Source organism: Engystomops pustulosus, chromosome 4, assembly GCF_040894005.1.
Source record: "Engystomops pustulosus chromosome 4, aEngPut4.maternal, whole genome shotgun sequence".
NCBI lineage: Eukaryota > Metazoa > Chordata > Amphibia > Anura > Leptodactylidae > Engystomops > Engystomops pustulosus.
Genome location: NC_092414.1, coordinates 24,424,081 through 24,441,150, shown reverse-complemented (window position 1 = coordinate 24,441,150; position 17,070 = coordinate 24,424,081). Strand labels below are relative to the sequence as shown.

The 17,070-nt window shown below is 44.5% G+C and overlaps 1 protein-coding gene across 2 annotated transcripts in view; it reads right to left on the bottom strand.

Moving 5' to 3' along the window:
• Positions 1-475: 475 nt before the first annotated feature.
• LOC140126279 (LON peptidase N-terminal domain and RING finger protein 1-like) overlaps positions 476-17,070 on the bottom strand; it is a 32,556-nt gene continuing 15,961 nt past the window's right edge. For both annotated transcript variants that reach the window (XM_072145533.1, XM_072145534.1), the window contains exons 6-11: positions 14,268-14,370; positions 11,923-12,037; positions 11,710-11,831; positions 8,671-8,829; positions 6,904-7,216; positions 476-717 (exon numbers count right to left, since the gene is read on the bottom strand). In XM_072145533.1, coding sequence (XP_072001634.1) covers positions 562-717; positions 6,904-7,216; positions 8,671-8,829; positions 11,710-11,831; positions 11,923-12,037; positions 14,268-14,370 — 968 coding nt within the window. In that variant the 3' untranslated portion in view covers positions 476-561. The remainder of the gene's footprint in view (positions 718-6,903; positions 7,217-8,670; positions 8,830-11,709; positions 11,832-11,922; positions 12,038-14,267; positions 14,371-17,070) is intronic.

Below are 17,070 nucleotides of genomic sequence, written 5' to 3'. Positions count from 1 at the left end.
GACTCGGCTGAACATTGTCGGATTTGTTTTTTCAAATACATTTCAAACCAAGAAAAAAAAAAAAATATATATATATCCATAGTTGAAAACTTTACATAAAGTGCAAGAGTTCCTGCTGGACACTACTGTGGGGACATGAGAGTAGCTCAGTTTTTTTTTTTTTTTATCCCAAGCTTCATTAATATCCATTCCCTTCTACTGGAAATGAAATCTTGGAAAATGAGTCAAGAATAAATATCTGAGAAAAAGTCAGCATAAAAGTATAGTACAATCATTCTGCAGAAGTTTGGCCACTGATTTGAAGTCCAACGAGATTGAGAATAACCTTAACCCCAAACAATGTCCGGGACCTTGGACCATTTCAAAAAAAATTCATAAATCCAAAAAAAAAAGTTAAATTTTCACAATATTTTTTTAAAGAATTTAAAGATCCATAATGAATAGATGTCACTACTCCCTACTGGTAGGTTACCCATTCAGTCCAGTAACAACATAATCCCTAATTTTTATACTGGACGGAGGTTTTTTTTTGTTTCTTAAAGGGACAATTGTTGAAGATTCCTAAGTTCTGTTCTGGAGGAACACGGACAGAATGTGCTTCAAGTGAGAGAGCCTTTCTTTTAATGAGGTCATGGAAAGGATCTGCATCTGGTACGTCGGATCCAACGGTAAGACGGACAAGAGCCACCAGCACCAGTTAGGACCATCTGGAGATGCCTGGAAGAGAAAAAAAAAGTTTTAGAAAACTCAAAGTGTGCCGTCACCATAATGGGCCTCTATGTTGAGGTTGCAAAGAGTTGAAGGGAACCCGTCATCAGATTTTCACCATTAAACCTAATGACAGGATCCTACACTAACCTCTATGTGGTGCCTTATTTTATTTTTGTATAAACATGCATAGTTCATATTCAGCTAAAATCAATTAAATAAAAATTAGCTAGCACCTTGCTGGCAGAGTATCCGAGTCACAAGGGGCGTGTCCTATGTGGCCATTTCATGGTATGACTCGGCCAACATCTCCCTCAAAATTTCTCTTCATCCAAGTCACATACAGTCAATGTCTCCCTCATCGATACCCTTCAATAATTCTCTTCAGCCAAGTCACACAGTCAACATCTACATCTTCTCCCTAATCCCCCCTCCCTCATTAACTTTCATCGGCAGAGTCATACACAGTCAACGCCTCCCTCATCACCCCCCCCCTCAATAACTCTCTTCATTAGTCACACAGTCAACATCTGTTTGTTTACAGGAGCTTGGAAGCTCCGCTCTTGCAGCTTCCAGTCGGCCGGCACACCCGCCCATCATCATGTATCAGCGTGGTGAGGGACACCGGGAGCGACAGACGAGGTAAGTAGTAGTTAGTTTTTTTATGCAGCCCACCCTTGGCCACCTCTTTTTTATCACTTGGTCTCGGAGAACCGCTTTCACGGTGAAAACCTGATGACAGGTTCCCTTTAAAAGGGGTTTTCTGAATGGTGAGCCATTTTCGATTCTGGTTGGCTCTCAGGATAGGTAATCGGCATCAGATTGGTGGGAGTCAACTTCTGGTAGGACTGTAAGTAGGACAGAGCTACAGCTCTCGAATATGGCTCCCATCTGCATCCAATGTATTGTTTACCTAGAACAACCGGATTGGTGCAGGGTGCGGGGTACGGGTGCCTGACCTCCACTAATCACATCTCTGTCTGGTGTTCTAATTCTAGAACCTAAGATATGGGATCAGACGTCCACCTGTGAAGTAAGTTCTCTAAATCAGGAATATTAAGGAAACAAAAAAAAAAACAACCTGTTCCTAAACCAGTCATTTATAACCCCCCGTTTAGGTGGAGGAGTCCCCTCGGAGTCTTTATATCAGCTATTTTGGTTTGAAGAACATTTTCCAGTCATTTGCTTGCGAGCACCTGGCGGCTTTTTAATGGACAGCAGCATCAATCTCGCTTCAGACGCCGGCGGTGTGGGCAAGGAGAGGAGCTGCGGGGCGCGGGCAGGGGGAACGACTCGGTGCAGTCCACTAACGACTGCCTTTAACCTCTTCTATGCCACCTCATAGACTGTCACGATGCTATACAGCAAGTATATACAGTCATATTATCTAGACCCAACCAAGATGTAGAGATCACCTTTGGATGTTTACACCTAATAAATTATACACGCCGGCCCCCTGCAATGCCCCATGGGGTGGACTTTTCCAACTCTTCATAGACACCTCGATTTGCATATTTGTTGATGGTTTTATGATATAGTGCAGTCCACATATGCACGGTGGTGGTAGAGGTCACGGTTATGCGGGGGCCCTATTGCGGAGGACACCGTTATGGTGACGTTTGGGGGGGGGAGAGAACTGCAGAGGTCACCATTATGGTGGTGGTTGGAGGGGGCTCAGCAGAGGTCACTGTTATGGTTTTGTTTGCAGGGGGCGCTGCAGAGGTCACCGTTATGGTGGCGGTTGGAGGCGGCGCTGCAGAGGTCACCGTTATGGTAGTGGTTGGAGGCGGCGCTGCAGAGGTCACCGTTATGGTGGCGGTTGGAGGGGGCGCTGCAGAGGTCACCGTTATGGTGGCGGTTGGAGGGGGCACTGCAGAGGTCACCGTTATGGTGGCGGTTGGAGGGGGCACTGCAGAGGTCACCGTTATGGTGGTGGTTGGAGGGGGCGCTGCAGAGGTCACCGTTATGGTAGTGGTTGGAGGGGGCGCTGCAGAGGTCACCATTATGGTGGTGGTTGGAGGGGGCTCAGCAGAGGTCACTGTTATGGTTTTGTTTGCAGGGGGCACTGCAGAGGTCACCATTATGGTGGTGGTTGGAGGGGGCGCTGCAGAGGTCACCGTTATGGTGGTGGTTGGAGGGGGCGCTGCAGAGGTCACCGTTATGGTGGCGATTGGAGGCGGCGCTGCAGAGGTCACCGTTATGGTAGTGGTTGGAGGGGGCGCTGCAGAGGTCACCGTTATGGTGGCGGTTGGAGGGGGCACTGCAGAGGTCACCGTTATGGTGGCGGTTGGAGGGGGCACTGCAGAGGTCACCGTTATGGTGGCGGTTGGAGGGGGCGCTGCAGAGGTCACCGTTATGGTAGTGGTTGGAGGGGGCGCTGCAGAGGTCACCGTTATGGTGGTGGTTGGAGGGGGCGCTGCAGAGGTCACCGTTATGGTGGTGGTTGGAGGGGGCGCTGTAGAGGTCACCGTTATGGCGGTGGTTGGAGGGGGCACTGCAGAGGTCACCGTTATGGTGATGGTTGGGGCGGGCACTGCAGAGGTCAGCGTTATGGTGGCAGTTGGGGCGGGCACTGCAGAGGTCACCGTTATGGTGGCAGTTGGGGCAAGGAGAACCATTATGAGCGTGGAAGGGGGGGGTCACCATTATGGGCCCACAGCAGGGATCACCTTTAGGTGGGTCTGTTACTGTCAGTGCCACCTTTATGAGGACTATTGGATGTCACTGTTACGAGCAAATCAAGGGAGTCTCTATGTGTTGTGTTGCCAGGGGCAATAAGTTGGGGCACCGCCCTAATTTAAGGGGCATTTCTGTTCAGCTGATAACAGGGAACAACAAACACAGAGATGATAAAACGGACGTCTTTTAGTGAAGGATGTACAGTAGAATAATATCTCGGAGCTCACAAACACCAGGATATTAACTCCGAGAATCCCGGACCCTCTTACCCGGGGATTTCAGCTGCGGTGTAGTCCTGCCAAACAAAGGTAGGGATTTACAGCACAGCAATTACTTCCCCCCCGCTGGGAGCTCGGATAATGTGATGGATATGAATAATAGAATAACGCCATCCGATACCTCGTCCCATAACACGTGTCGGTAATTATACTGATTTAAGTTCCTGTATCCACCTGCCTGACGCTACATACAGCCACCATCCCCTCGTATTATGGCATCTCTCGCTGTGGAAATTTATTATCGGATGGATGACGCTGCCTCGTGCTGGGGAAAAGGCGACCCACAAAAAAAAAAAAAGTGTGTTGGAATATAGTTATAGTGCTCATAGCATACTACAGCCAGGGAGAGAGCAGGAAGGGTTAACTCCGGATGCCATAGACCTCTATGGGGGCCGTGATCTGGCAGCAAATTTTATAGCCAGTTCACGACCTCCGCATAATGCAGTCGTGTGCATGAGGCCTAAGACAAAGTTTATAAAATTTTGGAGCATTTATTTTCTACAAATGCCACAGCCCCTTTCAGGGTAAGACACACCCTCATCAGTTAGGCTCCTCCTCTTTTGTCATGCAAGTCTTAAAACCTTGTGGTACAATGATGAAATAGGGGGGCCCCTGCATCTGGGGTATTCAGTATGTATTGGGTCTATGCTGTATATTATTTATGTGTGTATATGGCATTGTGTGTATTGTGTGTATATGGCATTGTGTGTATATGGCATTGTGTGTATATGGCATTGTGTGTATATGGCATTGTGTGTATATGGCATTGTGTGTATTGTGTGTATATGGCATTGTGTGTATATGGCATTGTGTGTATATGGCATTGTGTGTATATGGCATTGTGTGTATTGTGTGTATATGGCATTGTGTGTATTGTGTGTATATGGCATTGTGTGTATTGTGTGTATATGGCATTGTGTGTATTGTGTGTATATGGCATTGTGTGTATTGTGTGTATATGGCATTGTGTGTATATGGCATTGTGTGTATTGTGTGTATATGGCATTGTGTGTATATGGCATTGTGTGTATTGTGTGTATATGGCATTGTGTGTATTGTGTGTATATGGTATTGTGTGTATATGGTATTGTGTGTATTGTGTGTATATGGTATTGTGTGTATATGCTATTGTGTGTATATGGTATTGTGTGTATTGTGTGTATATGGTATTGTGTGTATATGGTATTGTGTGTATTGTGTGTATATGGTATTGTGTGTATATGGTATTGTGTGTATTGTGTGTATATGGTATTGTGTGTATATGGTATTGTGTGTATTGTGTGTATATGGTATTGTGTGTATTGTGTGTATCTGGTATTGTGTGTATATGGTATTGTGTGTATATGGTATTGTGTGTATTGTGTGTATATGGTATTGTGTGTATGTGTGTATATGGTATTGTGTGTATGTGTGTATATGGTATTGTGTGTATGTGTGTATATGGTATTGTGTGTATGTGTGTATATGGTATTGTGTGTATGTGTGTATATGGTATTGTGTGTATGTGTGTATATGGTATTGTGTGTATGTGTGTATATGGTATTGTGTGTATGTGTGTATATGGTATTGTGTGTATGTGTGTATATGGTATTGTGTGTATGTTGCATGGGTGTATATGGTACTATATTACTGTATGTATGTGTATATATGGTATTGTATGTATATATGGTGTGTATACTGTATATATGTTTATGCTGTATATCTATATATCTATATACTGTATATATAAGTATATTAATGTTAGCTTATAGGGGTGTAAAATTTTTTACTTTTTTTAAGAGGGAAGGGGGGACCCAATTCAGAAATCTGCTATGGGGCCCAGGCTCTCCTTGTTAAGCCCCTGGGTCTGAGGGACCAGGAAGCAGTGCCTTTACCATGACACTCTGACCCCAGGTCACAATACATTATAGCATCATGTGACTGAGGGGGCGGGATTCATGTTGCAGTACCGGAGACACCCAGCCCCCTAAGTGGCTGCCCGCTGTTTACAACTGATCACATACTGTGTGGGTCAGGGTCTATGTAAAGCGCTATGTAAAAGTGCTGCTTCCTGATCTCTCATCCCAGATTCATTATGTTAACCCTGAAGCAACCAAAATTGATGTCACCGGGCCGCTATGAAGAGGAGGGTGAAAGATAACTAGAAATCTTTAAAATCACACTGATAACAGCGATGCAAAACCGGCCGCTCCGTCACCCCCCCCCCCCCAAATCTCATTACAGCGTCGGCTCGTTACCAGTGTAATTTAATAAAAACAGTCTGGAGCAACATTGACATTATTCCGAACAACTGTGTGTTTTCTGCTTGTGAGGAGCTCATTTTTGGAATAAATGAGGCTTGTAGTTTTTGGAGAGTGACAAGAAAATTCTGTAGTCGACTTTTAAAGGAAACCTACCATCACGGATCTACTTACTAATGTAGATCCGGGGGCAGGTTACTGTAATGTAGTGTAGCTTTAAGCTGTTTGTGCCCCTTGTGTGACGTATCTGTATGTATAGGTGATTAATTTACCCCTTTAATGGTCACCAAATACTCAACAAAGTTTGCACGCTCAATAGTGCTTACAAGGAACTTAGAAGAGCAAAGTGCTTCCTTCTCCACTTTCCTTAGCTCCAATTATCTTTCTTCATAATCTTATTTCCACTCCTGCTAGCAAGACAGATTCTTACTGTAATGTCAGATTACATATAGTCTATGGAGAGGGGAGGGGGAGAAGTGAGTCACAGCAGCTAGTTCTCCACTCACTAGTAGAGAAGAGCGGACTCTACATTCATGTCCGGCCACTTGATCCGAACATATTGCTGTGTTAAAGGCTGACCAGCCAATCCGGTAAATTGACACCCCTAGCAACTAGCCATGACTGTGATTGACCAGCAAGATGTCCGGGTCGCGTGGCCGAACCCTGAACCTTGAGTCTGCTTATCTCTACTCACTAGCTGTAAATTCACAGACATAGAAAGTGACAAGTCACATAAAAACCATGATTTTTGCAAGTTTTGTTGAAATATGAGGTATCCGCTCAGCCAAAATGACGCGGTCAGCATAGTTTGGCTATTTTAAGACATAATCTATCGACAAGGGTAATAGAAAAAACATGATATCAATGTATTCATAGGCTTCCAAGGGGAATAACAGAGGGATATGGCAGAAAAGTTCCTTTAGATTCTTTTAAAAGGGGAAATTCGGAGTCAGTAATCTTCAATGATAAAACCTGCAGGCCTTCCTGGTAATACTGACCTGTATGTCGTCGTCTTTCGGAGGTGGGCTGACGTGATGCATGAAGACGCGTCGGGGGAGGCTTCCTCTGTGTTGCGAGAAGCACTCCTCCAGCTGCTGATACACCATGTCATGTAATCTCTGCACTTCTTGTAATTCCTCTCCCTCCAGCTTCTTGTCCACCAGGTATTCAATCTCTGCTATGTGGTATCCATCTAGAAGGCCCCTCTTAAGTACCCGGAAACGTCTTTTACCCATCGTCTCCACCAGTGACCGACCATCGGGTAGATAGTCCAAGTGCAGGATCTCCAGCATGCACCCGTAGTCTGCAAAGCTGAACAAATCAACAATCACAAATCATGAATGATCCAATGGGTTGCCAGGAGGAAGTAACTTATCTACTAATTACTCATCGGCTGTCAAGTGATTGGCATGGAGGGGGGGGCGGGTGAAAAGTCCCTTCTTTAGCTCCAGATGCTCCATGCACTTTTATGGTGCAGTTCCCTAACCATCACTATTCTGTGATGTTCCGGAACTTCCACTTTAAGACCTTGCACCAGATCTGGAGTTCCAGGGTGGTCACAGGATCCATTGAGTGGCCTCCCCAGACCAAGGGACAACACAAGTGAAGTCCACTAGAAACCGGAAGTGATGTACAACGGGACCAGGTCATTGGATGAATCGGGTCCTGCAAAAACCCTGGGAACTGGGAGTCAGAGAGGGGCAAGTACCTTTACAGCAGGGGTGACCAGCACCCCCTGCCTGGCCGAGACCGATGAGCGCCTTCAATAGTGATGGAAGCGATAACTGGTGCAGGAGGTCGGGCTGCATTCAGCACCGCTCCGGGTCCTGATGTTGATATATACAACCAGCATTAGAATCCAGAGCAGCAGGAGAAGACCTAGGGCAGGGAGTATATTTTCCGGGTCCTCTACTGCTCGGGGCGCTGCTCTGCTCTGGGTCCTGATGCCGATACATAGAACCAGCGTCAGTACCCCGAATAGGAGCTGCAGAGTACGCACGGGGGGAGGGAGGGTGTATGTGGAGCCAGGACAGGTTATAACGCAGCTCTTGGGACCTCCATTTTTATTATTGTCTGCTCTGGATTCTCCAGTATTTGGATGCGCTTTATTATCAATGTTTGCTCTTGGGTGGGGGGCTCCATTTTTATTGTCAACTCAGGGGGTCTCCAGTATTATTATCTGCTATGTTGTCTCTAGTATTGTCTGCTCTGGGGTCTCCAGTATTATTCTTTATCTGTCTGGGGTCTCTATTATTAATTTTCTCAGTTGATTGCTATATTTATTGGCTATTCTTGGGTCTGTATTATTATTTATTGCCTTGTCTGGTTAGTTATTATCTGAATGCAGTATTTGGTTTCTGGGGTGGTATATATGGCTTCAAGGTGATATTTGTAATTTTGAGGCAGCTTTTTATGTTGTATTGTGGTTGTTGTTGCATCTAGGGTTCTGGTGTGGTCCCTTGAAATTGAGAGGTATGACAGCGAGGACCTCGTACCAGAAATAATTGTGCACCCCTGCTTTACAGCAAGCCAATCACAAGATGCTGTGAAATCTGAGGGCAAAAATGAGCATTCAGTTTTCCTGTATCGCCACCACAGGTGGGAAGTAAGCATTGCACCCCTTCATTCCTACAAGTGGTGGTCTGTGCAATCCTTCATTGAGAAGACACAGATGCTTGGCAGAGCCGAGTGTGTATATAGAAGGGTGTGTAGGAATAAGTCTCAGAGAAATATGACTATGACTTGACATGGTGTGTGATCAGTACCTCTTGCCGCTCTCATACAGACACATCCCAAAGCTCTTAGTCCCGGTTTCAAGACAGCGACGCATCATGAGTCGATAACGTGGTTCGAACACATGGAGAGGACAGGGGACTCCGGGGAAGGCCACAGTGCAGACAAAGATTGGCACATTGCTAACCAGGCTGAAATAAAGCAAAATGAACAATAATTCAGGAACCTTTATATAGACTTTATAATACAGGGTGTTATGTGCTAGATTTAAAGAGAACCTGTGAGTTAAACTAACACACAGTAACTAAACATATCTATGAAAACTGCTATTATACAGCAGTACAACTATCCCTATATTGTTATTCCCCATGCCCCAAGTTACAGTCTGCATGTAAAGCTGAATCACCAACTTTTGCAAAGACCTCATATGACTCATTGTCTTTTCATTGAGTGAAGTCCAGCATATTCATGTTTTCCTAGCTCAGCCGCCGCCTCCACCTCTTTCCCTCCTCCCTCAGGAATGAGACGCTAGTTGTGTGACCTGCTGAAGAGAATTCCTGAGGGAGGAGTGAATGGGGTAGATGATATGTGAAATGAGTGAAAATGAGCAGAGAGGAGTCATATTTGGTCTGAGATGAGTGAAGTTCGGAGGCTGCAGGTGGAGTGACATTCAAAAAACCCCTATTGGTTCTTTAATACATTGAAGCATTTTTCCAATGTCATATTGAAAATTAAGAATCTCACCTTTTAGATCGCATCAGGTTTGTGATTCCGTATGCTCCAGAATCAAAGCCTGTGCTCATACTCCTAAGGCTGCGGTCACACGTGGCGTTTTGAACCCGTTTTTGGCCCATTTTTAAGCAGTCCACCAAAAAACGAATGCGTTAAAAACCGCATGCGTTTTTTGAAAACGCATCCATTTTTGACCAGTTTTAATTAAGATAATTGGTAAAACCTGTCAAAAAACAGATCTGTTTTTTTTTTTAAAGGTTTTTAACGGACTGCTTAAAGGGGTTATCCGGGTTTAAAAAATTTCTTCTGGCCGGGCTGGGGAGGGCTATTTAAACACAGTAAACATGTACTTACCTCCTCCGGTGCTGCCGATGTCCCGCGCCGCGGCCGGTCTTCTCGGTGCGCCGGTTTCATTACACCGGCACACAGGGAGCTTCCGGCCGGCCGGATGCTCCCATGCGCACCATCTCCCAGAGCTTACAACGCTGAGAGATAGGGACGGATGGGAGGAGCCGTCCACATCGCGGACCGGAAGCTCCCTGTGCGCGGCTTCCGTGCCCCTATAAACAAACAGGGGCACGGATCGAAGGGACCGCGGCGCGGGACATCAGCGGCGCCAGAGGTGGTAAGTACATGTTTATTATGTTTAACTAGCCCTCCCCAGCCCGGCCATAAAAAAAATTTTTAAACCCGGATAACGCCTTTAAAAACGGGGCAAAAACTGGTTCAAAAAGCCACGTGTGACCGCAGCCTTAAGGGTTTTTTTTTTGAGGATACCATTTTTTTTTAATCAATCAAAGCTTTGGTGAAGTCAGAAAGGATGACCAGACAATTATAACTGACAATAAGTCAAACAAATTTTAACGATGTAGGATGATAATTTCTAATTAGCTTTGTAAATGTTTATTTATATTACAAAAGTAGTAGTACAAAATGTACATTGGCGTAAGACGATATAGCTGCAAGTCTGTCATGCGAGCGCAGGATTACACCTCACCGCAGATGTGAGGGGGAAGTAAATTACACCCAGGTAGAGGAAACATCATTTTCGGGCCTTGAAGTCAGCAGACGGTCATGACAGGTGCATTCATTACAGCAGAATTTCTAAGGGCAGATTTCTAATTCCACCTGCGGCAGAGTAATTACTGAGGGGGCCACAATTAGTGATCTTTGTGATCCCGTTAACCTGCTCCTGCTATAGTAATTATCCTTTCTTCACTATGAAGATCGTCAAAGCAGTCGCAGATCAACATGGCAGACAGTTTTATGTTTGTCGGGCTGTAAAATTTATGATGCAATATCTGAGGTAAAAATTTCACCGAAACGCTGAGAGACGCACCTCACTGCGTCACCGCGGAGCTCCTGATCAATTTGGTGTTCATTTTTTAAAAATCTGTCCAACGATTTCAGAGATATGGCCCCTAGAAGATTTAATATTAACAGGTGCCCCGCCTCCAGTGCACTAAGAAACTTATTTGCATAAAACAAAAATTTAAAGGAATATGTTTTTTTATATTTGTTCAAGTGCTGGAGGATTTTTCTTCTTCGCTGTTTGAATCTTGAGGCCATTGTCTCTCCTGTACTTCTGAAAGTGATCTTAGGCAACTCACCCAAAAACCAGATGGTGTAGAGTCTTCCAGTTTTATCTACATCTGTTTTTTTCTTAAAATCTTGAGTAGTTTTGCTCAGTTGTTTTAGGTACACAATTAGCCTATTATAAAACCTCCTTGGGGCTAGTTATCTCTGGCAGAGATTGGTTTTTTCACTTATACAGTGGGGCAGATTTACTTACCTGGTCCATTCGCGATCCGGCGGCACGTTCTCTGTGGTGGATTCGGGTCCGGCCGGGATTCACTAAGGTAGTTCCTCCGACGTCCACCAGGTGGCGCTGCTGCGCTGAAGTCCGCCGAGGCCCGCTGGAATGCACTCAAGTTCACCGGCCTATTCCTGGTGAAGGTAAGCGCGAGTTCCGCAACACTTTTTTTTTTTTTTTCATAATGCGGCGGCTTTTCCGAATCAGTTGGGTTTTCGTTCGGCCACGCCCCCCGATTTCCGTCACGTGCATGCCGGCACGGATGCGCCACAATCCGATTGCGTGCGCCAAAATCCCGGGGCAATACAGGGAAAATCTGTGCAAATCGGAAATATTCGGGTAACACGTCGGGAAACCGCGAATCGGGCCCCCAGTGTGTTCTGGTTGGTGCTCATTACCTGAGGGTAGGATAGGTCCCTAATAGCTGAATGGTTGGGCTGCACCCCACGATGATTTATACTAAGGACTGAACAAACTGCTCACTCAAAGCGCTAATTTTGGACCATTTCATGGATTGACGACTTACTTGGACATCGCTGCAATTTCTGTCAGATGAATCCGCTTCCTTTCATCCATTTCCGTAGGAAATATGGCCATCATGAGATCCTGCAGCACAGCCGTGATTGGATAAGATCCCACCCTCAGGTACTGAAAAGAAGACAACCCGCCATAAAATCATTAACTAATGGTTTATAGCCGGTAGGACAAGAAGGACTATGAAGTGAAGTGTTCAGATTACCTCCCGTAAGCACTGCTTGCATAGTGGGCAATATGGCTGATGGTCCATGCAACGCTCCAAGCATTCCTTGCAGAAGGTGTGTCCACAAGGGGTGGTCACCGGCTCCAAAAACATCCTGCCAGTACACAAAATTGAAAAAAAAAAACACAGTTAAATACAACCCAAACTTAAAAAAGGCTTTCCAGTGAGTAAAAATTGATGATCTATTCACATGTAATCTCGATTAGAAACTTCTGTTGGGCATGTTGTACATGGTAAATGGGTAACCAACCAGAGGGATCTTGGGAAATTAAAAGTGTTTCCCATATGTACTTTGTGTGTGTAAATATGCAATAGACACTGAGCTGGTGGAAGGAGACCTAGCTGCTGTGACTCAGCTCCTCCATCCCCTCTCCATAGAACCTTTATGTAATCTGACAATTATAACTAGCAAGATGGGATTAAGCAGAGAGTGCCAAAGTAGAGAAGGAAGCACTTTGCTCTGATAAGATATATTACTTGCTTTATGGTATATACTTTAATGGTTGCCAGTAGAGAATAAATCAATATAGAAAGGGTGCACATCCCGTCACAGATGAAAGCGCTCCTTGCTGCAGGTAGCTAGGAAGCAGGGAGTACATATAAGTACTCACCACTCCCAGGTCGTCTCCTGCTGCACCAGCTCCTGGCGCAAGCCATATGTGTATATATATTATTGTCTAGTTTTGGGACTATATTATTATTTATTGCCTGGTCAGAGGTCTATATTATTATTATGTATTGCTTGGTCTGGAGTCTATATTATCTTTTATGGCCTGGTCTGGGGTCTATATTATCATTTATGGCCTGGTCTGGGGTCTATATTATCATTTATGGCCTGGTCATCGGTTTATATTATTACTTATTGCCTGTTCTGGGGTTTATACTATTATTTATTGCCTGGTTTGGGGTCTATATTAGTATTCATCCGAATGCAGTATTTGGTCGCTTGGGTTTGTATTTATTGCTGTACTGAGGAAACTATAATTTCTGGGGTGGCTTTTTGTGTTTGTTGGAACATCTAGGGTTATGGCAACTTTAAGTTTAGCAGCACGACACTGTTGTTATTAGATGTTATTGTCCCTTTCGTTGTGCACCTTGTACTTCTCTGCACTCAGGACGCCTGCGGGGGGAGACTCCACAGTACATAGCAGAGGCGTCGTTTGGGCTGTGACGTTATGTACAAGACATATCAGTGATCTCTTTCATTCTACAAGGACACGGTCTCTGCGTTTTATGCTTTTTGCATGGGTTCTGGTTGTTTTTTTTGTGAAACGATGAGACTCCTTTCTGCATCCAGTTTCCAGGGAAACATGTCAGCCTCTCCAAATCCCACTAAATGGGTCTCTAAATAGACTGAAGGACTGTCATGCTGCTCAGTAGAGACGGCAGAGAACATTGTGTAAAAAAAAATAAAGACGATGGAAACTTGGGACTTTATTAACCCCCGAAATGCTGCAACCGTCTGAATTAACTCAATTATTTGCCAGGGTTTATATAGCAGCGACATATTCTGTGGCTCTGCACATAACTGGGATTACATGAATCACATTCGCAGATTAGCCAAAATTTATAGAATTTGGTTTTATTAATAGGTACCTGTCACCAAGTATGACAAGGGTCCAAACATCGTAACACGGGTATCACGTGTTCCTCCATATTTGGGGTTAATAATTTGTAACTGGTCACAAGGGTCATGTGTTCAGGGGGAGTCAAAAGTTCCAGGACTCCATTTTATTTAGTTAAATATTGGGAAAATGACATATCTGATGCTGAAGCAAGTAATGGGTGACAGGGTTGATCTTTTCAGTTATGTCTAGAACCTGGCCGCCATCTTGAAAGCCGCCATATTGCATCTAGGACTGGTTTTTACAATGGTAAGGTGGTCATGTGGAACATTACAGAAGATCAGAATGGTCTCAGAAATTGTCACAATCACATTTGCGATATCTCTTATAGTTCAAAAGTTATCAAGCACAGGGACGGTTCACACAGCTATATGATGTCGATGATGGCGATAAACATGGAGTAATGAAGCCACAAGAGAATCCATGGAGAATCTCTGAGGTAAAAAATTTTGAAGCGAAAGAGATATCACAGATCTGTTTGTGGAGATTGGTTTCTGAGACAATTCTTCTCTTCTATGCAAAGTTACACGACCACCTTCCTTGCCCTTGATCCAATATGGCGACTTTCAAGATGGCAGCCATGTTCAGGATATAGCCTAAAGATAGGCCCCACATCCATTACCTGCTGGGGTAACAAATAAGTCATTAGCCCTTTAGTTTCTGAATAAAATACATGATTTTAATCTGTTTCTAACTCACCGAATACACAAGGAACATTCCACATCGGAGAGGCTCAAGGAGTCTTTCAGCGGAGGATGAGGTGTGAGGTGATCCTTGTGATTCTCCTTATCCTCCTCAGAGTCTGTAAGACATATTACAAGACATGACGTCCTCTATATCTACCAGAAGCCTCTGAATAAAGTTCTAGCTGCATTGAAAATTTATATATAATCAAAATGTAACCCAAAATACTCAATTATGTGTGATTTCTGTGGTCTGGGGGTTAAAGGGGTTGTCCACTTTCAGCAAGTAATTGATATTGTTTGCGCAATGAAAAGTTAAACAATTTTCCAATATACTTTCTGTATCAATTCCTCTTGGTTTTCTAGATCTCCGCTTGCTGTCCTGCTACAGAAAGCTTCTGTGTTTACTTCCAGTGGATAGAAACCTGTTCATGGTCATGTGATGTCACACAGGTGCACGAGGCGTTAGTATCGCAGGGAGAGTAGTCAGAGCCGTGTGTTATAACGACTCTTGCGCCTGTGTGACATCCCATGACCATGGACACATTTCTATCCACTAGTAGTAAACACAGAAGCTTTCCATAGCATGACAGCAAGCAGAGATCTGGAAAACTGTGAGGAATTGATACAGAAAGTTAATTGGAAAATTGTATAACTTGTCATCACACAAACAATATCACTTATTTTCTTAAAGTGGACAACCCCTTTAATGAGGAAACTGAATAAACCAAACAGCTTGTTGATTTTTAGTTCAATGTCAAAGTAAAATTTGAGATACTGCAGTTTCTAAGTTTGCCCACTAGATGTCAGCACAACAGCTAACACACACACACACACAGTGTGTAAAATCTCGCTTTACAGCCTGTAGTAAATGAACATTGAAGGTTATTTTGATATACTTGGCGGATAAGAGAGGGACAATAGTGACAATCCTGTGTCCTATCAGTAGATATTAGACCACTGTAACTCCCACCCAGTTACAAAAAAGATGTGGTAATAGCACTAGGAACTAACACAATGATTTGGGCAACCAGAATGACCATAAATGGCAATAAATGGCCCCAAAAATTGTATTTGTGCCTGGTTTTGGTAAAATGGCTGCCTGTTCACATTCATTGAGGATATGTTATATTTAGGAGAACATCTTGTACACAGGATCTATTAATGGCCAAGGAGCAGGTGAAGACCCTCCATGATTCCCATCTCTATGCATCTACAGACAGGGATGAGTGTGGTAAGGGGGGGGGATTACAGTAAGAGATATGGAGCTAATAGGTTTTCAAGAGGGCAAGAGAGGATTTGGTGCGGCCATAATAATGTCCCTCAAGAGTTGGACTACATAGACTCCTCCATTAGTCTGAAGTCCCATCTTGCTCATTTCCGTTGTAGTCGAGGGGTTTATTTTTAGGTGCTTTAACTTTTACCTATAGAACCTCCACATGCTAAACATCGCTCCTTAATGGGTTTTCTAGTGAATAGTCTAAAAAAATTTCTAATAAAACATAGGAAAAATAATATGTATTAACTGCCTGAAAGAAATCAAAAAAGTTTTGTAGCCACCAATCAGAGTGCAGTTTTCATTTTGAATTCTTTTCAAAATTTGGAAGCTGCAAAGTAATTGGTTGCTATGGGCAGCATAGACCATCTTGTTTTAAGACCGTTTTCAAGATCTGGGCTTGCTATCAGTGAACTGATTCAGTTGTTTTTTTTCCCCCATAGACTAAAATCTTGTCCTGATTACCATATTTTTCAGACTTTAAGAAAAAGTCTTGCTATTAAGTCCCTGTGTCTTATAGTCCGAAGGTCAGGAGGATCCAGCACTGCCAGACCACACTGTTCACTGTCCTGGAGATAGGGGGAAGTGCCAGAGAAGAAGAGCAATGTGTGTGAGTGAATGGATGCAGCAGGGCCGTGTGTGTGAGTGAATGGATGCAGCAGGGCCGTGTGTGTGAGGACATGGATGCAGCAGGGCCGTGTGTGTGAGGACATGGATGCAGCAGGGCCGTGTGTGTGAGGACATGGATGCAGCAGGGCCGTGTGTGTGAGGACATGGATGCAGCAGGGCCGTGTGTGTGAGGACATGGATGCAGCAGGGCCGTGTGTGTGAGGACATGGATGCAGCAGGGCCGTGTGTGTGAGGACATGGATGCAGCAGGGCCGTGTGTGTGAGGACATGGATGCAGCAGGGCCGTGTGTGTGAGGACATGGATGCAGCAGGGCCGTGTGTGTGAGGACATGGATGCAGCAGGGCTGTGTGTGTGAGGACATGGATGCAGCAGGGCTGTGTGTGTGAGGACATGGATGCAGCAGGGCTGTGTGTGTGAGGACATGGATGCAGCAGGGCTGTGTGTGCGAGGACATGGATGCAGCAGGGCTGTGTGTGCGAGGACATGGATGCAGCAGGGCTGTGTGTGCGAGGACATGGATGCAGCAGGGCTGTGTGTGCGAGGACATGGATGCAGCAGGGCTGTGTGTGTGAGGACATGGATGCAGCAGGGCTGTGTGTGAGGAAGTGGATGTAGCATTGGACGGTGTGCGTTTTATGGTAAGGCACATTTTAATGCCCAAATACAGTATTTCCTTATGTCCTCAGGCACATCTCTGGAAGCTGGACAACATCAGGACAGGATAATGAGTAATACAATTCACTAAGAACGTAATTAAACAAATGCTTTTTGTCATATAATAAGTTATTTATATAAAACTACAAAAAAAAAAACGACAGTGATGTACAGGCATTGGTATGATGCAAAAATGCTTATGATGGCGTCTAAAAGGCCTTGAACCACATTAATTAAAGGTTTCAGACACTTATACAT